The 24747-nt window shown below is 32.4% G+C and overlaps 3 protein-coding genes across 4 annotated transcripts; 1 reads left to right on the top strand and 2 right to left on the bottom strand.

Moving 5' to 3' along the window:
* Positions 1–1825: 1825 nt before the first annotated feature.
* LOC11433466 (cytochrome b-c1 complex subunit 9) lies at positions 1826–4886 on the bottom strand. The gene is made up of 3 exons (XM_003625769.4): positions 4659–4886; positions 4522–4569; positions 1826–2146 (listed from the first exon to the last, which is right to left on the bottom strand). The coding sequence occupies exons 1-3, from the start codon at positions 4776–4778 to the stop codon at positions 2096–2098; spliced, it is 219 nt and encodes a 72-aa protein (XP_003625817.1). The 5' UTR covers positions 4779–4886; the 3' UTR covers positions 1826–2095.
* Positions 4887–13333: 8447 nt separating this feature from the next.
* LOC11427181 (protein CIA1) lies at positions 13334–19493 on the top strand. Its single transcript, XM_003625767.4, has 11 exons — positions 13334–13556; positions 14502–14774; positions 14921–15067; positions 15199–15417; positions 15553–15617; positions 15766–15831; positions 15924–15995; positions 16563–16625; positions 17449–17518; positions 18631–18714; positions 19067–19493. Exons 2-11 carry the CDS (start codon positions 14592–14594, stop codon positions 19130–19132), a joined length of 1035 nt encoding a protein of 344 aa, XP_003625815.1. The 5' UTR covers positions 13334–13556; positions 14502–14591; the 3' UTR covers positions 19133–19493.
* LOC11433057 (protein BIC1) lies at positions 17661–21282 on the bottom strand. Of its 2 annotated transcripts, XR_005643048.1 has the most exons (4): positions 20794–21279; positions 20517–20760; positions 19693–19807; positions 17661–18472 (listed from the first exon to the last, which is right to left on the bottom strand). XR_005643048.1 is itself a non-coding variant. In XM_024771340.2 (3 exons), exons 1-3 carry the CDS (start codon positions 21056–21058, stop codon positions 18355–18357), a joined length of 627 nt encoding a protein of 208 aa, XP_024627108.1. In that variant the 5' UTR covers positions 21059–21282; the 3' UTR covers positions 17661–18354. The 2 variants fall into 2 exon arrangements, 1 of the variants encoding a protein (XP_024627108.1); XM_024771340.2 differs by lacking the exon at positions 19693–19807 and having other exon boundaries at positions 20794–21282.
* Between the last annotated feature and the right edge of the window lie 3465 nt (positions 21283–24747).

Below are 24747 nucleotides of genomic sequence, written 5' to 3'. Positions count from 1 at the left end.
GGCATAAATTTTTAGTGAAATAATAAATCAAGAAATCTTTCAAAAAAAATCAAATTTATCACTAAGAAAATAAATAAAAGTATAAAAAAATTGAGGTTTTTTTTCAAGTAAATAAAAGTAAAAAATTAGGGCGTTACATTCCTTCATTTAACTTTTTTGAAATTTTGGTTATATATCGCATTTTTAGATCATTTGATTATGATATGATATGTTTATTTATGACGCGACAATGATTATTATACATATTTTTTTTATGGGTTATGCTAACAAGTGTAAGGAAACTTGTTAAGAATTCAAAAAGTGAAGTAATTGTTAAATTTTATGTAGAAATTTTTTTTTAATCTTTCAATAAATTAAATGCACAATTTTTAAGATAAAATTACTATTTTGAACTTCTTATCAAATGTCCCATGGCCACTTGTTAGCATTCCATTTTTTTATTGAAATGAATATCCATTAAGATTTAATAAACGTTGTCACGTCATAAATGAATAGGTCGCTTCATCAAAAGTGATTGAAAAATAAAATGAAAACCCAAAATTTAGAAAGAATTAAAATCAAATAAGAAAGTCAAAAACAGATTTTTAAATATAGGGGATGAAAACTTAAAAAAAAAATTAGCCGAATGAAAATGTACTTAAGCATGCAATTTAATTACTTCTCAATTTATTCTATGATGCAAACTTGCACTTTTGCGACATTGACCAAGTTAAGTGTGACATGCGACGATACATTTTTTTAAACATAAATATATATGAAAGAGAGGAAAAAAAATAGTTGAATTGACTATGTTTCACAATTGAATTGGTCAATATCATGTGAGATTCTCACTTTAATAGTACACAAACGAAGTCCTAATATTAAGCTTATAATACAATTGTAGTCCACTTTAATGGTACACAAGTGAAATCCCATTATATAGCTTATAAAAGTCAATTGTAGTCCACAAACATACCCATAATTTCTTCCCAATAATCTGGCCGATAGGGTATAGCTAGTCATATACCTATTGCACCACTGCACAGTTTATAAGCTAGGTATAACTAGGATATGGACTGTCTACCTTTGAGGAGGTATAACTAGGTACATATGCAAAAGATAGTGTATTTGCATAAATGTCGATGTTACACACCATTATCATTGTAACCTTCTCCATGTTAATGCCACCACAGCAGAGCCTTCTAATACCCGTCAGCTATGACAAATAATATGATTGTTCAATAGGCACCTCAATTTCGCTCTTATCGTAACTTCTTATCATCGACTATGTTTGTGTAATATCAGATTAGATTGCAACTTCCAATTGACTCTTTTCAGTAAGGTGGACAATTTTAAGGTGCCTATTGAACTCATCTAACTAAATCCAAATGCTCCAACTTAAAACCGACTACCTAGAATGAATTTTGCATGTTTTCCTCCATCTTAGATTCGGTTTCCAACCATATAAATTGTGAATGCTTTCCTCCATCTTAGATTCGGTTTCCAACCAATTACCGATAAAGAAACAAATTGTGCATAACAACAATTAGACCAAAAAAGTACAATGAACTACTGTAGATCCGTTTCTCAACCAAGCACAAGTTACGTTGTCCAAAGCTCAAGTGACAATAGGTTGGCATAAATTTTATAATAAAATTGCACCAAATTAAAATTACTCTATCCTATCTATCATAAACAAAAGATATTGATAATTGTCTAAACACTTTCTGTACAGCTGCTTTGAATTTCAGCAGGGGTTGTAGACTTGTAATATAGTTTTACTCATTAGTGAAGTTAATTAAATTAAATTAAATCAGTGAGCATTAATGATTTTGCACATGTAAACTGTCACAAAAAAGCTTAACTTATGAGCAAGTGATTTTCTTAACCCAGTATTCAGGATAAATCATATAGAAAAAGAAAAGGAAAGTTGCAGCAGTTCAATATTTTTATATTTCCAACAGCCAGCAAATGAAACCATACATGACTTAAGCTCAACAGAGACAAACATATTCACTTATTGCAAAATGGAAAGTGTTTCCACCTCGTAGTGTTCACTTCAATTTTCCATGAATATAATAAAACTTCAAAATGGCTAACAATATGATCAGACAGTTTACTCGTCTACCGGCCTTTGCCCCAGCACAGAAATGTCTTCATATCGTTTCTGCAGAAGAAAATGTGATTATAACACAAGTAAAAACATGAATCACAAATGGATCAAATTATGAGTCAAAAACAAACGAAAAAGTCCTTTAACTTAATTTCAGATAACATTTCAGTCCTTTATCTTCTTTTTCAAAAACGATAAAGGACTGAAATGTAATTTGAAATTAAGTTAAAGAACTATTGGAGTAATTTTGCAAACGAAAAAGGAACAATCATTTTAAACTACAAATTGACACAACCGCATAACATAATTCTCATAAAACAAAATCACAAGTCATATATGTCTTAAGCCAGTATGAAAACAGAGCAATGAAACAGCCAGAGGCCCGAGAGGGTGCATAAATTGAGCAATAATCAAATAGGTGCTCATTCAATGGTGTGATTGGCTGTGTGAGCCCTTTCCTAAAAAGAACATAAATAGATAGCACAGTGGAATAATCCAATTGAGTGCTTTCAACAGTGCTCCTTCCATTCTTTTTCATGGAACAAATTAAAATTACTTAAATTTTCAATTTCTTTGTTGTTATTTGACGAAAGAAAAACAATAAAAAAAAATTTGCTGAATTAAATGCAAAATCACATTGATGATTCATCATAGGATAGGCTTGCAGATCATTTTGAGTTCTGCAATCTTAATGACTACTTTTATTATCAAAGACTGGTGTTTTAGAAATGATAAAAGTGGCAATAGCCCCCTGAGATGATAGTGAGAAATAGACACTCATGTCAACAGAAAGACAACAAGAGCAGATTTTAATCTAGTCTTTGACGCCTCCACAGCAATGATAACACAAATCATTTTTCCCGTTTGCTACGAAATAGGTCAATCAGTGAAGCTAGATTGCCAACAAGGGACATGGAAGAAGACACTGGTAGAAGAAATAGCAGCTGGAAATGAAGAACATGGCATGCCCCTTGATGAGTTTTTGCATCAGAAATAGAGAGGATATGGGGAGAGGGGGAGGGGGGGTTGTGCTTTAGCAGTTAGCACATATTAGAGGAAAAATGAAATTTGCTTTTATGACGCTTCTTTTGAAGAAGGAGCTGTCAAAGCATCGTAAACAATGAAAATTTACCAGTTTATCTACAAAACTTGAATAAAACTATCGATGCAGATCAGCGCATGCGTAACACAGTGTGCCAGAATTACTTCATATAAACACAGGTGACTTGAATGCAAAAGTGACGCTAAATGATTTCCAGTATAATTGTTTCAACAGGCTTTGGATGAAATGCAATATGTTAACATGATCAAGTAGCATCATAGTGTAGGAAACAATGAGTGAAAGTCAGCAGTCGAGAACCATAAATGGGTACCGATTAGTGAAAAGGAACCAAAAGAAACAGCCAAAACAAAGTAGAGATCAATGACCAACATCAGCAGCTCACAAAATTTAGCAGAGCAGATATATAATTTGGAAATGTTAAACTAGAACTAAGCACAGATAATATAAGCTGCAAACACCTAAGGCTCTGTTTGCGAGTTTGGAGGGGAAGGGAGGGCTTTGGGTGAGAGGAATGAAGGACTTTGGAGGGGATGGCTTTGAGGGGCATATTTTTCGTCATAAAACAAAATCCCCTCAACTGGGGAACACACAAATTGTATTGTAGGATTTTGGAAGGTTTAGATAATTACTTCAAACTCAATCTATGTTGTTATAATACTCTCAAAATATAAAATATATGTTGATTATAAACATCAATTTATCATTCCCTACAACATCACTATTTCAAAAAAGATGGAAGATTTCTCTATTTCTACCTCTACAATCCACCCCCAAACCCTCGCCTCCCTCCCCCTCCAAACTTGCAAATAGAACCTAAGAGAAAATCAGATGACAGCGAATAAGCCTAATGCATCCACAATGAATAATAGGAATAGAAACGTGAAGACTTTTCCATTTCCTTACTCAGTTGTCTGTTATATTCTCTAAAGCTTCTAATATTTAACCATATTCTACAAAGAGATACCAAGAAAAATCCAATAATACACGACATAACTTAATTCAACATCTCATATGAAACAACAATCACAGTTACAGATACTAATTTCGTGTTTTGCGTGGCCGCAATTGACAGCCACAGTATCATGCCAAAATGAAGCAACAATCACATACTGATAAAATTAGAAAATCATTTATCCTAAGAGATTATTCTATAAAAACCCAAGGAAAAAACATTTCAACACGATAAAAATATCACATCAACCAAAAATACAAATTTCATAAGCCTAATCGCTTTCAAAGTTATATAATAGTAGCCAGATCTTAAAACTAGCTATATGACACGAAGATCGGAATTAAATCGCAGTTATATAAGAAGCGTAATTTTAAAATTCGATAGATTAAGCATAAAGTGGAATAGATTCAGTACCCCAACATTATTTATTTCCCAGAGCTTGTGAACACCGTAATCCACAGCCTGCAACGAAATTCAGCGATCTTCAATAAGCAAATAAGAATAAACGAAAATCGAATAAGAGGAAAATTAAATGGGGAAAATTAACTAACCCGTTCACCGAGAAAAGCACCAGCGATGACGAAGGTAACATAGACAGAGTTGCGGCGCATAAGAACCTTGTAAAGACCTTCCAAAACGCCTCCTCCTCTTCTTTTAGCTGCGGATTCCATGGTTCCGATACGGTGGTTCCGATCTGATTAGAGTTCTAGGGTTTGTTTGTTAACACGCTCTCTTGTTTCTCTTTATCTCCCTTTTCACCGTTCTCAAATGTAAACAAAGGATTGAGAATTCTTTGACCGTTTCAAACGAACCGTACCGGCTCGATCCGACCGGACACTGCCTGTTTGCGCATTCGCTATTGATGGGCTGGACCGTTCGTTTGAATTTCTAGTGTAGGGAAATAAATTATATCGAAATATATTACTTTCTGCACCTTGTTTTTCTCTCATACTCCCCCTAACCGTTTCTTCTTTTTTTTTATCTTCCTGGTTTCTTTATTATCTGCTTGTGGAAAGACTAATGGCAAAAACATAATCAAGATTATGTGTTTAACTCAATTTTTTTAAGAAACTAACTCAATAGTAATAGTTTAATTCAAAAAAAAAATTTGAAAAAATGATAAGTTGTTTTTTAATACACTTGGTCTCTTAGGGTTTCAAGAGAGAGAGAGAGTGAGTGAGCAAACGGTGTACTGTAAGGGCTTCGTGTTAGAGGTATAAGGAAGGGAAATCAAGTGTACTAGTTTGGCAAAGGTTAAAATGTGATCAATAGATTATAGTTTGGAATGGATTAGGCTTCAAAAAATAGAAGCAAGGCAAGGATTCAATCAGGCAAGGCAAGGGTTTGCACATGCGGGAAGGGTTATGTTCAGATTGTGCAAAGTTACACTAACAGTTTATGCATTGTGACAACCGTTATATCGGGTCTACAAAATTTAAAGTTTATCGAGGCTACGTTTGTGGTGCTTTGAATCGTTGATATCATGATATCATGTCTGAAAAAACGAAGGTGTCTCAGGTTTCTGCTCAAGGTTTGTTGAATTGTAATTCTCATATTGTTGTTAGCACAAAACTTAAGGTTGGTGATGGTGCAAAGGAAGTGAACATCATCAGATCATCGTTTATTCAACATTTTGAATATGTAAATGCAACATGACCATTTTATTTTACCAGTGTTCCTTGTAGTGCAATGGTCGAGGAGGCATGTGATTGGTTGTGGCCATTAATAACAATGGAGGATGTGTTAATTGCAAATAAACTAAATCATCAAAGTTATGTCTTTGAATATCGTCCTTCTTTCTAAATTCATACACTACATGCAATCTTTCTTTATTTTTATAAATTTAGCTATGAGATCTAGGAACTTTCCAATGAATTTGTTTTGGCGATGCATAATTTTGAAAGTCACCTCCTATTAAATTCAAACAAAGCCATAATCCTTGTTCTCTTTGATTAATTTTTAAAGACATAATTCTCATTATTTTTTATTACTTTTGAATTAAACATCATGGCTTGTTTTGCTCTAATTTTCAAAACAAAACATCATTCCACACAATTATATGAAATTAACATAGGTAAATAAAAATCTTTACTTTGTAATGTCTCTGTGAAATGTCTTTGTCTATAATTCAATTTTATTTTATTTTGCTCCAATAAGATTTCTCAATGTTTAACAATGTTATCATCTACTGCTACAAGGAATTGCAAACAACTATCCACAATTTTAGTGCATCCAATAAGTTAAACAGAAAAGGGTATGGTCTTGTGTGCAAGGTATCACAATTATCTAAGTGGGTTAAGTTGCCTCTTGCATGTAAGTAGATTCTACATTTTTTTAACTGTTCATAACAATTTTTTGTTGTACGTGGCCAAGTGAATATATGGCCGCCTAGCAGCTATCAAGGTGTTGGATGCTTCACCTAAATAAGGAATCGATGAACTTCTCACTAAAATTCAAGTCATTTTCAGCATTAAGCATCAAAACTTGGTAGAAATGTACAGATGTTGCTTTGAACACGATCATAGAATTTTGGTTTATCGTTATGTCCAGAAAAATAGCCTAGCCAAGACATTCCTGCGTAAGTAAGTTACATTGATTTCTAATGATAATATTATGTACGAATGCAATAAATTCCAACAAGTGTAGTGATTTATTATCCTAATAACACGACTTTCTTATAACTTTATGAGTTTCAGCTGCTGCAATATCAACTTCAGTTGGTATGTCATTCACATAATTTATGTCGGCATTGCCCAAGGGCTTGCTTTCCTCCACGAGGAGGTTCATCCCTACATCATTCACTAAGACGTCAAAGCTGATAATATTTTGCCCGATGTAAACCTTAGGTTGATAACTGTAGATTTCGGTCTTGCAAAGTTGGTAACCATTCACATGTTACTCCAGTGCCTAAGGGAACCTTGTATGTTTTTTTTTCTTTCTTTTCTACATACATTCTTTTGCATATATTAATACAATAAAAACCAAATTGAAAACTACCAACATTTGGCAACATTAGATCATAATATAATAAAAAGAAACCTTTAAATATTATTACACTACGGGTTGAACAATTTTACTCCACAATGACATTTTCAAGTCCTCAGATAATGCTCGGCGATAGCTGGGGCTGGTCAATCCACACCACCACGACTCTGCATGGTGTGATTTGCCACAGCTGGCAATGCACAACAATAGTGTGGATGAGGTAGTCACTGGGCTGAAGAAGATCAGCAAAGTACCAAGAAAAAAAATTGAAATTTATCGGTGATGTTCACTTTTCTTTTGTTTACTTATTTCATGCTAATTTCTTAGTTTATTCATACACGTGTTTCTTTTTGTAGGGGTTATGCAACGCGAGACATGGTGTCACAATGTAGAGTAACAAGAAAGTTAGACATCTTCAGTTTTAGTATTAAGCTCCTTAAGATTGTGAACGGGAGGCCAAACGCACAATGCAATTTACATGAGGGGCAATAATGTCTTCATTCAATGGATAGTACATTTATTATTTGCAAACATTGAATTAGAGAACTGTACGGAGTGTGAGTAAAACATTGTTTAAGATACCACAAGTTACCTGTGAGAGAAATGTATGTAGTGTGAGTAAAATATTCTTCTTGATCCAGATATTCCTCGTTTTTTTTGTTTTGTTTCCATTCTTAATATGTTTGCTGATAAGGTATCACATGTGGGCATAAAATTTATATGAAAATGGTGAAATACAGAACCTGTCAAATAAAATTATTGAAGGTGAAATCAATGTGTTGGAGGCGCCCAGATTTTCAAAGATTAGCCTTTTTTGCACGCATGATTTCCCTGAGCTCCGACCTTCAATGTCTACTATTGTCAATATGCTTAATGGTGAAGAATATGTCAACGAGGAGATTCTGAAAAAATCAAACCCCATTCTGAAAAAATGAAACTCTGTTTTGTATTTTGTCTCTTTTAAAATACTTTTGTGGATTTGTTCCGGATATGTGACAATTTTTCTTCAATCTTTCATATAAAATTTTAATTAGCCTTTTTAGGATTGTTATCAAATTCACAATGACATTTTTCAATGTGAATCTTAATGATTAATTCATACAAAATTTTCATTTTACTTTTATTGCATGATAATACACACACACATATATATTTGTGTGTGTGTGTATGGGAGCCCCTAATATGGTCCCCAATGTTAAGGGTCCACTAGTGGTCCTCTCTATTTTGCCGTCTATATCCTATTAACCTTTTTTGGGGATCTCAACTCTTCTCTCCTCCATCGAGGCACCCCATCCTCAATCATCCACCACTTTTTTGACCTAATCTTACAATAGCTTTTTGAATTTTATTATCTTGCTCATACGCTTTTTGAGCTAAGAACATTGAAACGAGTACCCCTTCGTGTGTTGTGTTAATTTGCAATTTTCGAAAACATGAATTATGTAGACATGTGTGCTAACCCATAACGTGAAAACACCAATGAACTCATTTTATGAGATGGTTTTGTGGTTCAAATATTTGAGGATTGTGTTTATTAATGATGGTTTTGTGAATCAATTTATGGTGATGAGATAATGCAAATGTCAAATTGGTTATGTTGATGACAAACTAAAGTGAAATTTGGTTGTGTTTTGCATACACATAAAAAAATAGCAACTGAAATGGAGATCGTATCGGTCATGGAGGTCTGTTGAAGAGCCTAACAGTATCAACTTGATCATATCAGTCAGTTAGAAAGACAAACAATGCATAAGTGAAATAGGAAGAAAAATAAATTGAGTGCAAACAATGCATCATACAATCCTGGTAGGACTATATGAGCGTACAATTCACAAATATGATCTATCAAACAATAGTCCATTATCATTTCCATCAAACAATTATAGTGTTTATTATTTTTAAACTACTATTTATTTATAAAAAATTGGTGGTGTACTGCTTATAAATCTAACAATAGTTTGGATCGTCGACATGATAACAAATAATACATACTGATATAATGAATAATCGTAAAATATTCTATAAAAAATGTCCAACGATATGTAATTGTAAAATTTATAGAGTATTGGTTGACTAACTCAGTAATTGTAGAGTTTCCTTCTAAAAAAAGAAAGTAATTGTAGAATATCTTTAAAAGAAGTATTTTTTGAGTATTTTTTTTTACTAAGAAATTGTAGAGTACTTTCGTCCAATATTATATAAAAAATACGATATTAGCTTAAGCCATTGTTCAGACCATCACACAATATTATTTTTACAATGAATTGAACTCTCTTCAACTAAAATGTACAAAAGAGTGACATTGACTATAAAACGTAAAAAATAACCAAAATGCACAAGAGAATTAAGTTGGCATTTGTTAAATTGGACTATCATACACAAGAGATGTTATCACTATTAAGATTTTAAAATTAACTTAAATGCACGTGATAGATCATATTGTTGTAATTAACCTCGATAAATGAGATAATGTCAGCAATAAAATCTCAAAATAACTCAGTTGCACGAGACAAGTTGCCACTAATTATATGCAGGGCTGTAACACCCCGTTTTTCCAACTTAAAAATTTCATAAATATTTATCAGAGTAAACAACACATAACAGAATGCTACACTTCTAAAATATAATAAATGAGATAATTAACTAATTATCTTTCCAAAAATTCATCAACATATTAATTCAAACTTTGCAGCGGATTAAATTCTTGACACGCAGGCCTTATTAAAGCATAAGCAATACGTAAAGGAATAGAAAAGCAATAACAAAAGATCACATCTCGTTACGTATCAGAGCATCCTAAGACTCAGTGAGGAATAAGTCACTCACGACAACAACAGCAGCAACCTACTAACGATCACCTGCAAGTTATTCATACGAAGAGCAGCATTTCCAAGAAGAAGGGGTGAGATTTCACAAAACAATAATATTAAGCATATAATTCAATAATTATATTTAATCAACATCAAAAACATCTTAACATTCTTTATAGATAATAATATATCATTTAACACTTCAATCATAGTTTGTATAAACAATTACAACTTCACAACTTATCAACATAAACATCCTTGACTCGACAAATGCGACTCCAACTCGATTATGCAACTTAGACCTTTTATATGCATGTGGTACCAATACGGAGCATCAAGCCCCTATCGCTATTTAAGTATTAATATACTCCAGAGTAGGGCTGGACAAAAAAGCTCCGCTCGACCCAATCCGCCCGGTCCGAAATACCCGTTGACGTGCGGGTCGGATGAAACGGGTTGGACGGTTTATACGGGTGAACAAACTCGGTTAATCAAGGCTTGTAACAGTCGGTTGCGGGTGGAATACTTGAATCCTTCGGAAACCGAACCCGTCCGTTTATTATTACTCCATATGTATGATATAATTTCACGTGGCTTACTTAACATGTACAGAGAGCTTTGACTGCCAACTGCCAAGTCCAATCAAATAAAAGTTGTACACAGTTTGTCAGCTTATCACCTAAACAAGTGGACACAACATTTAGGGTATGTTTGGTTAACCCAAAAAAGAGCTTTTAGCTTTTAGCTTATAGCTTATAAGCTCGTTTGACAAAAAAACTCTGTTTGGTAACACTTTTTCACCATGAGCTTATAGCTTATTTCACGAGCTTATAAGCTATTTTTCAGAAGCTATTCCAAGTAGCGTTTGAGCTTATAGCTTCTCACTTTTTCTTCCAATTTTACCCTTATTATTTCATTTAAATTGTATTTTTATCCATTATAATTTTTATAATAAGTTACGTAATAAAAACTATTATCCCTTTATTCCAATTTTTGTATATATATCAGCTGACCTTTTTTTTTTTTTTTGAAAAAATATATACCTTCGTTTTTTTTTTTACGAAACAAAATACTATTATTCTATTAGTGTTATTTTTTTTTTTTTTGAGGTAAGTGTTATTTTCTTTATTCTCTGTTATTAGTATTACTCTATTAGTGCTACCTTTTTTTTTTGTTTTTGAGGTAAATGTTATTTTTTTTATAAAGTGGAAACACTTAAATGATAATAAATATAAGATAAAATTTTAGTGAATAAAATTTAATTTAATTTATAATTACATAGGATATATTAAATTAATAAATTTAAAGTATTTTTTTAAAGAAAAATTAGTTTACAAAATTACAAATACATAAATTAATGATATAATTTTTATTATGAATTAAGAATACCCTTTATGTCATTTTACATTTATCAGCTAGTTGAACCGCTATTTTTACCAAACACTTCAGTTAGCTTATCAGCTAAAAGCTATCAGCTAGCTTATCAGCTATCCGCTATTTTTACCAAACAGAGCCTTAATTTGTTTATTTTGAGAGATTCCATGGTTCTTTACTCCAAGTTTCCAACATTACCCTTCTTCTCTTCTCTTCATTTCCTCATAATCTATCTTAGTAAAATTGACACAACATTACCCTTCTCACTTCACCATCATCCATTGACTACTATCCTTCTCATTCTTCATCCTATCTCTGATTCTCTTCTATGCACAACATCCTCTGCACAAACCGCCACTTAATCTCAATCTGAAATTGTCCATTTTTGAAAACCCAATCTAACACTCTCAATCTCTCCTCTTGATCTTCCTTTCATCACTCTCAGCGTCTCATCTTCTTTAACGAGCGCTTCTCCTCTATCATAATACAGCCGTTGCACACGATTACAACAAAAAAAAGACAGTGTTTGTTCTATATTTTAATGTATTGAAAGTTGTTATGAACTTGTGATGTTCTTTTGAATATTCAAATATATTGTTGTTGATGATTCTTTTCTCTTTTTTTTAACTTGCAAGTTCTATGTTTTTAATGATTCAAACCGATTGAATCCAGCCATGTAAACCGACCCCGTTCAAACCGAAACCGACGTAACCGTGAACACAACTGGACGGAGATGGCCTGGCTTTTTCCAACCGTGGACTTCCTCGGATTGAGGTTTTTCACCCGAGATTCGACCCTATCCGACCGATGTCCAGCCCTACTCCAGAGCATCAATTCTTAACACAATTTCGATGGTTTCTACACTTTTCAATTCAAAAATCAATAATCAAAACCTAATCCCAATTATCCAACCTAAGAACATCAACATGTTAAATCACAAATTCAGAATCATAGGCTTAAGAAGATTGAATGTTAGTCCCACCCTTACCTTAGATTGATTGACAGTAAGGTTCTACAGACTTCTCATTCTCTGACTCTTCTCTTCTCTTTGTTTTCTCCCAAATCCTTGTTATCACGTAAAAACTATTCTAACCTAATTTCTCCTTTTTTTTATATCACTAACCACTTCTCTTAATTCTACTTAAGCCTACTAAACTTCTTTAATTTCTAATTCATCTCCCCAAGTCTACTTATTATATTATTTAATCATATTCTAATAAATAATAAAATAAAACCACTTAATAAAATATCAACATACCACATAATCAAATAAATCATATAATTCGACTTTATCTCATTAAAATAATTAAATAAACAAATATAGGCTACTAATATATATATCAACTCATAACAAAATATCACTTATCAAATAAGTTAATTAAATTCTAGAAGAACAGACTCTAAACTCAAATAAATAAATAAATAAATAAAACAAATAATTCAAAGAGGGCGTTACAAGGGCCATCTGATAAGAAATTAAAAATAGATATTATATGTGTATCATTGATGCAAACACAAGAAAATACAAAGAAAAAGCATTCCACTAACCCAAACATCGAAAAACATCGATCGTTGATCAATTAGATAAATATATTTTGAAAACAATTTGTGTCGAGAAATTATAGAATTGTTTTTTTACTAAGAAATTGTAGAGTATCTTCTTTCTCTGATATATAAAAAAGGGTTTTGCTAGAAGACACCTTTTATGAATGTGTCTTTTAGCAAATTATCCTATTGACATTTGTTAAAAGACACCAATTAATTTTTATGAAGATGTCTTTTAGCAAGTTCTAACTAAAAAGTGGATAATCACATATTGAGGTGTGCTTGTTAAAAGACACTTTCATGGATGACTTCTAGCAAAATCCTATAAAAAATACAATATATGTTGCTACTATTTAAACTCTCACACCAAATCAATTCTACAATAATATTGAACTTTCTTCAACTAAATTGCACATTGACAAAAATTTTAAAAATAACAAAAATACACAGAGAAGTTGACTAATAAAATTTCAAAAAGTACTTGGGACGGACCTGAACTAGACCCATTGTGGCAAGTGACACACCAGCCCTGACTTTATTATTTTTTTCTTTTTATGCAACTGCACAAACAGCACACGCGCGTTTCCTTCTTCTATTGTTTTTACCAAACACGATACAGGCATACAGCAACTACAGAAGCATCAGTGCACTGTGCCCCCACCCACCGGCCACCATCGACGACAACCCACCACCGTTCACCAACCACTGTCGCTCGCTCCACTATATCTGTTTAAGGTCAGTTTCCGCCCCTTGCTATCATCTCTCTTTTCCCTTTTTAATTGAAATCGTGTTTAAGCTTCTCTTCTTCATTTTGCTTATTATGATTATGATTAATTGTTCATACTGAAATTGCCGATTGAAGTTGATTATGCTGAAATTTCAAAACCTAATGAGAGCCAGCTAGAAAAACAAAAAAGAATGGCTCAATTTTGGTCACAATACTGAAATTGAAACTGATTTTAGCTTTTATAAATATCATTAGGTTTTGGCTATTGAAATTGATTTTATATTATTTGAAATTGAAATTGAAATTGAATTAGGATGAAGAATAATTGAATCATGATATATTGTTTTGTTTGTTGATTTTATATTTTATAATTAGTAATAATATATTGTTTTGTTGTATAATTGAACTAGGATGAATAATTTTTTACTAGTTATGCCTAGAGATAGAGCTTGTAGTAGGGAGAGTAACAAAGTCTGACTTTGAAAACTGGAAAAATTACTTTTATCACTTTAATACTGTTAATTCTTATAATTTTATATTGATTATGTGATTTAAGGTGATTTTATGAATTTAGCTGTTTGGTTTTACAAATTACATTGCGGCAGTTGGCTTAATAAATAAATATCTTGAGTTAGGAAACTCATTTTTGAGTCAGACTAGTTGGATTTGAAAGCTATCATATAGTTGTATGATACTGGAAAATTTTGTGAATTTATACTTCTTGCACACTTTTTTCGTGATATTGTGAATGGAGTGTTCTGTTTTATAAATTTACTCTGCATTATTTCCTGACCTACATACAAAGCTCGTTTTCGAATGGGACCAATTGCATTTGAAAGATGAGATCTAGAATTCTAGTTATTAAATTTAGTATTATTATTTTACAAAAAAATTGTGCCTCAGTGATATGTGTCCAGGTTCTCCCCTGACAGTGGGTAATCGCAATTTTGTAGGTTTGGAGGATCTTTGTGTATTTGTTTAAAACACGATTCCATAGCTTGTAGACTAAAGAAGATACGGTTGAGGCTGTGCAAGTGAAATATATGGAGAGATTGGAATTGAAAGAAGTTCAGAAACTGGAAGGTCATACCGATAGGGTTTGGAGTTTGGATTGGAACCCTGCTACCGGTCATGCCGGTATTCCCCTCGTCTTCGCTTCTTGCAGCGGCGATAAAACTGTTCGAATCTGGGAACAAAACCTCTCCACTAACCTTTTCTCCTGCAAGGTACCTCTCTCTCTTTCTTACCACAATCGCTTTTCAATATTCATGTATATGGATTGCAAAAACACTTTTGAGATCCATATTTTGATTGTTTGGTGTCAATTCATTACGATGGATTGATGATATTGGAGTTCAAAAATTAAATGCAGGCGACTTTGGAAGAAACACACACTCGAACTGTTCGATCCTGTGCTTGGTCACCGTCTGGAAAATTGTTGGCCACTGCTAGCTTTGATGCCACCACTGCCATATGGGAAAATGTTGGGGGTGAATTTGAGTGTGTCTCTACTTTGGAGGTATGCTATTGCCATGCTGTAAATATAGTCTTTCTGTTTCTTCTTTCCATTTGGATGTGTGTATTCTTTGATTGTTGCTATTCTTTTGGTCAAATATGTATAAACCTGGTATATGTAAATTTTATGGTCAGGGACATGAAAATGAAGTCAAGAGTGTATCTTGGAATGCATCTGGAACTTTGCTTGCAACTTGTAGTAGAGATAAGTCTGTTTGGATATGGGAAGTGCAGCCAGGCAATGAGTTTGAGTGTGTTTCAGTGCTGCAAGGACATACCCAGGATGTGAAAATGGTGAGGTGGCACCCAACGGAGGATATATTATTTTCATGTAGCTATGATAATAATATTAAGGTAATGCAAACGCTAGAAAAGGCTTTTCCGTTAAGTTTAATTTCCGTTACTTAGTTTTACATGCTTCTTTTCTGAATGGTCGTGGTTCAACAACGTTATACTAATAACCTTATAATGCAATCAAATTTCTTCCAGGTTTGGGCAGATGAAGGTGACAGTGACGATTGGCAGTGTGTTCAAACTCTTGGAGAACCCAACAAGTACAACTTCTTAACATCTCCCATCAGCTCAGATTTTTCAAATTTTGTGTTTTCTTCTTTTTCAAAGCACAATTGTTTAGGCTAGTTTGTGTAGGATATCCAATTTTTCAAACTAATTTTGATTTGTTCACAATTATGTTTTTGTCAGTGGTCATACATCTACTGTTTGGGCCCTCTCTTTTAATGCTAGTGGAGACAAAATGGTTACATGTAGGTATGTGAATCATCTCTCTTATTCATGCCTTGAATTATTTTTGGCATTTTCTTGAAGTTCTGTGACATTTTGACTCCAACTCCTTATGGCAGTGATGATCTTACCCTGAAGGTATGGGAAACAGAACATGTAGGCATGCAATCTGGTGGTGGATTTGCACCTTGGTAAGTATTCTCCAGTCTTACATTCTAGCTTTTAGGGTGTTTTTTTTAAGGTTTTTAAAGTTATTATTGGGGAAGTAAATCTGAAAATATCATATTCCCATACTTGTTTGCAAGTTTAAAAGAATATCTGCAAACATTATCAATTCCCAGGAAAATGGCATTCCCAATGTTAACATCAATTTCTACTTGCTTGATTGCCAAAATTGCTATTGTATTGCATTTGCGTAGTCATCTTATCTTAAACTCAAGTTACTCAACTATAGGTTGGGCTTTCAAGTCAGAATTCAGAGGCGTTTTATCATTTTAATTATTATTATAATTATAATTTGGGATGGATTGTAATTTTAACAGTCTAATTCAGTTTATTCATAGATTTTGAATTCAATTATATAAGCTTGGGTTACTTATAATCTTTTATTCATGAACCATGTCACCTTTATAAATGAGGGATCAATCATTTAACAATGGCATATTTATCCTATATCCTTTTTTTTTGGGGTACATATTAATAAATAATAATCCTACTGACAATATAAAATTGTTTCTGTTTCCTTTTGGGATTTTCAGGAGACATGTTTGCACTCTTACAGGGTATCATGATCGGACAATTTTTTCAGTTCATTGGTCAAGGTAGTTGCATCTTGGTTATCTAAAGTAAAGTTTTCATCTCAATTCTTGACATTTATACATTTGTGTAAATCTTTTTTTTGAGAGGATTTATGTAAATCTTTTAGTGGTTTGCTGATTTAACCAACTTGTCATTCAATGCTCACGAAGTCAACTGTCATAGATTTTAAATCAGCCCAGTCCCACTTTAAGGTAGTCAAATTAAGTTAGACTCGTAATGGAGTAAATATGAGATTTTACCTCCGTCCCTATGTATAGGACCATCGTGAAAAATACTTCAATTATTTTACATAATGTTAGCCAATAAGCCATAAATGTTGTAATTAAAGTGAGTTGATGAGTTTCAATTATTTGAAGGGTGAAACTGAAAAATTGATGCAAATTATTAACAAATTCAATGTTACTACAAACTTTTTTAATTCCGGTGAATTAGTCTACAAGTTACTATATATAGACGCGGAGGTAGTATTATGTTGCACAGATAAATCAGCCAATGTCCGTATTAAGAAAGTATGCTGACAGTCCATATTTGTATGGTGGACGAAAAGCCTCTTGCTTTCTTTAGATCACAGAGAGGTTAATCATTTTCACAAAATTCTGTGGATTCAATCATTTGTTATTTTCTTTTGTCATTTCTTTCTTTCTTTTTAATTGAAAGCAAAATCTTTTTTCTTTTCTTTTCTTTCTTTCTAATTGAAAGCAAGATGACAATAATGATTCGTTCACTTAATGTCTGTATAAGATAGTAGAAGAGTTCCAACTTATCTAATTTTGGCCTGTATAGTTCTGATGTATTTGTATCCTGCAATTTTTGTTGGTATGACAGGGGAGGTATCTTTGCCAGTGGAGCTGCCGATGACGCTATACGACTTTTTGTGGAGAACAATGAAAGTCAGGTATATCATTGTTTTAGGTTTTCAGAATGTTTGTGTGCAACATTGTCATTACTCATAAATCAGGCCATTTGTAATTGGTACTAATAATCCATAAATTGAATACTTAAGAAATTACAGCTGTGAATGTTGTGCAGGTTGGTACTAGTAAAATAGTAACTTCTATAATTAGTATTAGTATCAAAATATTTAAATATACATTATAAATTATTTACACACACACACCCATACAATATAAAATAAATAAATAAATAAAAAATATTCAAATAGCGGCCATCCCGCTATCCCAATTTTAGGGTTGGTCGCTCCACTATACTATCCGGGACTGACAACTTTGCTTCCTTCCAAATGCTGATAGGCTTAACAATTGCCATCATTTTAGTATGACATCATTGGAATGCCACTGGGAGCATACCGAGGTTTTATCATCGTACATTTTAGTCTAATTTGCTTGAAGAGTTCACAAAAAATAGAAGTATCAGATTCTTTATATGTCCATTACAAGTTCATTTTCCTGGTGCATAATCATACACTTCATGTCTTGAACACAATGATTCTATTAGCTATCTGCGCTTATATATAAGCCTGGAATTTTTCGGTCTCTTTGTAGTTTGTACTTGCAATCACAAGGACAATAGTAACAAAAGGCTCAACAAACCAATGTTAAATTTGTTTTCATTTACAGCTCAACTGTTAACTGTATTTGCAACTCCGTTTATCTACTTCAAGTTTTTTCTTTGAACTATAGGTTACTGGTGAACTGGAGCAGCTTGTTTCCAATGTTTTTCTTACTATAATACTATTCTTTCTCATTTTGTTCATATATTTGTGGGGTTGAATCAGATCTTTTTGTTTAGTTGCTCTTCTTCGCGTCTGAAAACTTGAGTGTTTTGAACATCAACATTTGTGCAGTTGTTATTTAGAGCTAAATCTGTATCTACTTCGAACCCCAAGTCCCTGAAAAATTCAAACTTATATAAGAATGTGCGGATCTGCAGGAAAAAATGACAAACCAATAGAAGTATTTCTTAATAATTTTGTATCTTTCGATGCATCTCACTCTATCAAGAAACATGTTAAAGTTGACCAAACATTATTGTTTGCTTATGACATAGGTTGACGGTCCTTTGTACAAGTTGCTACTGAAGAAGGAGAAAGCTCATGACATGGATATAAATTATGTGCAGTGGAGCCATGGGGTAAGATTCTGAGACACTACTTTATTGGAATCACATTGATGGTGAAGTGAATATCTCTTTACACAAAATCAAGTGGGTGGATTGGTAGATTCTACTACTGTTATTAAAAGCTGACTGTGATTCTGAAGCACGGCCTCCTAAATATCCCTCTAATTAACTAAGTATTAGCTGATCAATAAAGGTTGTGATTCGCTGGCTATCTATGACTAATGAGTTGAAAGGGATTGGCCGAGAATTTTCACCAGAAAATGAAAGAGCATTTAAATTGATAGCTATTGCTCCTATTTGCATTGTGTCTTTCTCTGTAATTTGTTATTAATCAACATATTTGCTACTATTGTTTGCTAAATAGGAGAAGCCACTACTAGCCTCTGCAAGTGATGATGGGACAATCAAGGTGTGGGATCTGGTATCATAGTGGTGATACTAGTTTAGCATATTTACTGTATCAGCAGCAGGAATTTATACTTGAGGAGCCTAACAGTAGAAATGCTAGATGTGCAGGCATCCTCATTGTCCTTTTTCTTTCTCTTAATTTAAAATTTTGATTATTGTATTTTTTAAATCTGGAGTTTGATTGTAAATTATATGATTATTGTCAACTAAACTTTGCATTTTCGCACAAGAGTTGCTCAAAATTATTCACTTGGAGTGAATTAGTAATGTAAGTATGCTAAAATCTGTGGGAACAAAGGATATCCTTAACTAGAGCAACTGGTAACTGGATTGACTATATTGAGCAATTTCATGATCCCTGCAATTTTCTGTTGGGTAGTAAAGCTAGTGCATTTGTTGTCGGATAATTTAAATTCTTATTTTAACTGATAATTATGGAAATGTTACTTTATTTTGATGTGTTTTTCAAATATCAATGGAAAACGGTGAGAATAGCATTTTCAACAAAATAAAAGTAATAATCATGTAATTGTCAGTCAAAACAAGAAATGAAAACACATGTTTTGTCAAAACATAACAGACCTTAGTTCTCTCTACAATGTATCTGAATCGATGAATATTGCTAGTTGTTAGCGTTAGTACCAGTAGACATCACTAGTATATCCCAGGTTAGCCGTTTGAAAAGGCCCAGTATATACTGCACATAGAGGACTAACATAAATAAGAAATGAGCATCATAAAGTTAGATGTGCTCAACGTAAAAATGCTAATTGTTCCTTGACATTTTGACATGTAAGTTGTAATATACTGGAGCATTTGATAGACAACTAATCAATTTAATTTGAAATTTGGGCAATCTTTTGCAAACATATGTATCTAGGTTATATCATCTCAATATAGGACTTTTTCTTTTTAAAATGTTATTTTAATTAAATTGTTGGCGAGAGCATGATTCGAGTTATATTTACTAAATAACAAACAATATATGTGAATTGTTTGTTAAGAGGCTGAAAGTTATTTACATAATTATAGATGTGAATGCTCAAAGGTAGGAAATGTGGGAGATCATTTGGGAATTTTCCCACTTTTTGTTCATTCATCATATGTAAATATTCACATTCACAATTACCATCACATTTGGGGAATTGATTAAAGAGGTATCAAATGAGTGCTGAAAGTATCTGGTGAAAGTAAATATGAATCTCATTGACATATTTTTATTCCCAAAAATATTTGTCTCAAAGATTTGGTCACGCCTCTTCAACAACCACAAAAAATCAAATTCTCAAGAGATAAAAAAGGAAAGTAGTATATATAAATTTAACGAATAAAAAGCCATCGACGATGAATATATGGTTTGTCAAATAAACAGAATTACAGAAATGGAAAGAAAAAAGTTCTAACACCTGTTGTGTATACTTAGAGGAGCAGCATTGGTTTTAGTACCCTCTTCAACCAAAGCAGCACGTGCCATAGTGATCTTGCTTGGAACTAAAGGAGCATCAAATGCAGTGCAATCTATCCAATCCTTCAATAAATCCTCTTGACCCCATATTTCAGGAATCCAAACTCTTCCAGCTACTTCAACTCTATGTCTCTTCAGCCTCTCTCTTTCACTATCCTCTTCCAAATCCAATGCTTCATCCATAGTTGTTAACTCTTTTGCTTCAACATCATCCATAGAAGAAACAGGAGCTAGCTCTTGCAATAGTGCCATTTTCTCTTTGTTGCAAAGAAGAGATGGGTATTGTGTTGCATCTTTATCTTTATCATCATGGTTTTGGACCTTTTGAGTGTTCAAAAAAGGAGGGTCATCTTGTTTTGTCTCCAAGTTGACATCTTTAGATGAGTGGGGTTTTTTTGAGTCCAATGGGTGTGAAGGAATCTTGTCATCAGATTCAACAGAGGATTGGTGAGACATTATAAAAAGGTTGTTGTTTTCTTTCATGCAGAGAGAGAGAGAGAGAGAGAACAGAAGAAAAGAACACAGAAGAGTGGTTTTTTCTTCCTGTTTGAGATCTTGTTGTTGTGAATAGAGAAGATTTGAAATGTGAGGAGTTGCATGTGTTGTGTGGGGAATAATGAGAGAAATGGAATGGGTGGGAAATTAGTTTACACGTAGTCCACAAGAGTTTCTTTTGTATGGTAAGTGACAAATCTACGTGTCTTGTTTCAGATGTGATTTTTAGATGTGTGGCTTAATTCTTATTTGGTGAGAGCTATAAAATGTCAAAATGGAACATACATACATACATTAAAATAAAGTATGTGGGATTCCTTGGATTGATTTTTGGAGGATTGTGAGGTTGATGTTGATCTGCATGTCTAATTATATATGTCTCTTGGCTATCAACCACATAGGTTCAATGATAATATACATGATTTTTTCATGTAATAATATTTAATATTATTCAATCAAAATATATTACTAAAAAACTGAATTAGCAATGGAAAACTAAAAATTGAAAATATGAAGAAATTTTCCTTTAATTTTGTCTATTTACTGGCTTGAGAATTAAAACGACATAATTTTACTTTTTTTTTTGTCTACGATTTCACTTTTGCTAGTTCTATTTTTTATTAGATTAAACATGTTTTTAGTTTTATTATTCTAAATTTTTATAGAATGTTTTTTTATAATGTTTTAAACATGTTTATAAAATTATTAAAAAATATATATTGAGTTAATAATAGAGATTAAAACTGCTTATAGATGATTTTGTGGAAATTAAAAAGTGCAATTATTTATTGAATCGCAAAAATGAAACTTTATAATTCTGTAACTACAAAAAGTATATTTAATCTTTTTTTTATCTGATAAAAATATGATATAAATGGACAGTTGTTGTGCTATGTTTTTTATGAGACCTACATTACATTATTGGAAGACGCCCCTCAAGAGAGATTTTTTTGTCGTTTTCTATTTTAGGAATGGGGAATATTTTGTGAGGTCATTAGCCTATTCTAATAACTTCTTTTCTTGCTCTCCCTTTCAAACAAAAACGGGATATGAATTATATCAACACCCCGCGGGATATCTTTTACTTCATCAGATTGAAAATAAGAACATTGGTTTTGGTTGAATGAAGAAAGGAGGCGTTGGAGAGAGGGAACACTAGTTGATTTTTTTAATCTGAACCGTTGAGATATATTTTTTGACATATGTCACACATCGATGAAGTAAATCTGAAAACTTGACAAATTGAACATTGGAGCAGATCTTGATTATGTGATTTTTTCTCTCCAAATCTTCTAAAATTTTAGCTTCAAAATCTCTGAATAAATATAAAAATATGACTTTTTTTTTTAAGAGAAATATAAAAATATGACATGTTATTAAACAATTGAATTATAAATATTATATTCTCAGCCATACTTTATGAATACTATTGTGTTCAACTAACAAAATTTGACATTGAAATCTTCAAATGATGATTTTACTGAAAAGACAAATTCTTCAAATTGTGGTTTGGACAAAAACGTTTACAAGAATAAACTTTTGTCCAAATTATATAGTTCGCAAAAAATAAGAAGAAAGAATTAGTAAATTTGTTGGACTCTATATTTTCTATACATATAAGAATAAGAGAGATTTAAGAACAAAAAATTTTAACTTTTTAGCTGAAAATGGGCAACGATACAAATAAAATAGGCAAATATATATTTCATTCTTGCAATTTGACGTCGTTTAAAAATTGGTCCTGTATTCGTTAATCTTTGCAAATTATCCTTGCAAATTTTAATAACTCAAAATTTCGTCCCTGAACCCATTTAATGATTGCCACGTCACTGTTAAGAGGTAATGATGTTGAGTCATTTAAAATTAAACTGAAAGGACCAAAATACCCTCCTCTTCTTCTTCCAATGAACAAAAACAACCTTTTCAAGAAAAAATTTCCAGAAAACTCCAACAGGTTCCCAAAAATTGAAACTCAATCTCTTCTTCAAATTGAAACTGTTTCAACCCAATCTTATTCCTCTCCCATTCATACATCGACAAAAGGGAATCAAAATCCACTAAACAATCACAAACATCCAACAATTATTTCATCAAAAGTCACAAATTTTTGCTAGTGATGGTGGAGTAAATAACTTAAAGATGCCAAGCAAAATAAACGGTTACAAATCTCTTCTCACACGGTTCCAATTTCTCCGTTCCAATCCTTTTTGTTTTCTCATCGTTCTTCTCACACTGTTCCGATTTCTTCACCCTCATTTTTCAGTTTCGATTTGTGTATATACAACACACAAATTTTGATTTGTTCCATTCATCTCACTTTTCACTTTTTAGTTTTTTTATTTTATTTTTAAAATCAAATAATAAGGGACAATTGATGTTTTGGAGCTTGGACGGTTTGGGTTGTTGTTATTGTTGTTGGATCTTGGATTGTTTTGGTTGGAGCTTGGACTGCTATTGTTGGTGTAGTAACGTAAACAGAGAAATGAAAAACAAAGAAAGCTTGAGAGTGTAGAAAGAAAGAAGAAGAAAAACGAGAGGGATTGGGTGTTGCGTTTTTTCTTTCCTTTCTATTTGTTCCCATCCAATTTCTATCCTTCTGATTTCATTCTCGATGGATGTTGTTGCTGCTGCTGCTAACATGAATGAAGCATGCATGTAATGTTGGTGTTGCGTTTGAAATTGGGAATGGGTGATGATGAAAAGGTAAACTGTTAGCATGATTTCTGGGTTTGATATAGTTTGATGATGTGGTAAAGATGAAGATCCAAGGGTCTGGGTAGAGGCAGGAGAAGAGGAAGATTAAAATATTGCATGGGTATTTTTGTAATTTCATGTTTGTCTGAAAGCTTCAAGGTTATTTTGGTCACTTCACATGAAATAAGCCAATTAAAACTGCCACGTCAGTAATCAGATGACCTGGCAACGATTAACTGGGTTAAAGGACGAAATTTTAAATGATTAAAGAATGCAAGGGTAATTTGCAAGGATTAACGAATACAAGGACCAATTTTTAAACGACACCTAATTGCAAGGATGAAATACATATTTAAGCCAATAAAATAAAACAGTCAATGCGCAAATAATATAAAAACTATTTTTTTCATGAGAATATGTTTATAAAATTTAGTTGGATTTTTTTTTTTTGACAAAAACAAGACGATATTCATTCATTTAAAACATGTGCGACCTCAGTCCATGCAAATAATGTTTAGGATAGTTATCAAGTGAGCTACACTTGACGGGCTAAAAAATTCCATATTTTATAGTATATTTCCATGAATATTGTGATAATTGTTATTCTCTAGTACAATTATAATTTATAGCAGTGGTTAGTCTGTTGGTCTATTATATCATGCTGTCCATCCATAAGCAAGTTGCAAATATAAAAATCCAAATGTATCACAAACAGATCGTAATATCTAATTTTTTTTATAATAAATCGTAATAATTTTTAAATAGACGCATTACGTTTATTCTGATTTTTCTCATGAGAAAATTATTCTATACAAATGTATCACAAACAGATTGTAATATCTATTTTTTTTATATCCTGATAATTTTTAAATAGACATATTACGTTTATTCTGATTGTTCTCATCAGAAAATTATTCATGTCGCTTATTACCCTTGGATCCAACTTAAAAATAAAAAGGAAACCTAGTTGGACTGGAATGATG

Source organism: Medicago truncatula, chromosome 7 (assembly GCF_003473485.1).
Source record: "Medicago truncatula cultivar Jemalong A17 chromosome 7, MtrunA17r5.0-ANR, whole genome shotgun sequence".
In the NCBI taxonomy this organism is placed as follows: domain Eukaryota; kingdom Viridiplantae; phylum Streptophyta; class Magnoliopsida; order Fabales; family Fabaceae; genus Medicago; species Medicago truncatula.
Note: the sequence above shows the minus strand (reverse complement) of the source record. Positions and strands in the feature narration are given on the sequence as shown.

Excerpts from the sequence above, each read along its gene's own strand:
- LOC11433466 (XM_003625769.4), bottom strand. The coding sequence starts at position 4,778 with ATGGAATCCGCAGCTAAAAGAAGAGGAGGAGGCGTTTTGGAAGGTCTT. Across the intron at positions 4,570-4,658 it reads GTGCTTTTCTCGGTGAACGG|GCTGTGGATTACGGTGTTCA; the intron begins GTTAGTTAATTT and ends ATTTCGTTGCAG. Across the intron at positions 2,147-4,521 it reads GGGAAATAAATAATGTTGGG|AAACGATATGAAGACATTTC; the intron begins GTACTGAATCTA and ends TTTCTTCTGCAG.
- LOC11427181 (XM_003625767.4), top strand. The coding sequence starts at position 14,592 with ATGGAGAGATTGGAATTGAAAGAAGTTCAGAAACTGGAAGGTCATACC. Across the intron at positions 15,068-15,198 it reads AGTGTGTCTCTACTTTGGAG|GGACATGAAAATGAAGTCAA; the intron begins GTATGCTATTGC and ends TTTTATGGTCAG. Across the intron at positions 18,715-19,066 it reads ATGTGCAGTGGAGCCATGGG|GAGAAGCCACTACTAGCCTC; the intron begins GTAAGATTCTGA and ends TTTGCTAAATAG.
- LOC11433057 (XM_024771340.2), bottom strand. The coding sequence starts at position 21,058 with ATGAAAGAAAACAACAACCTTTTTATAATGTCTCACCAATCCTCTGTT. Across the intron at positions 20,761-20,793 it reads AGAGCTAGCTCCTGTTTCTT|CTATGGATGAAGCATTGGAT; the intron begins CTATGGATGATG and ends AAGAGTTAACAA. Across the intron at positions 18,473-20,516 it reads CCTCTAAGTATACACAACAG|GGACTTGGGGTTCGAAGTAG; the intron begins GTGTTAGAACTT and ends TGAATTTTTCAG.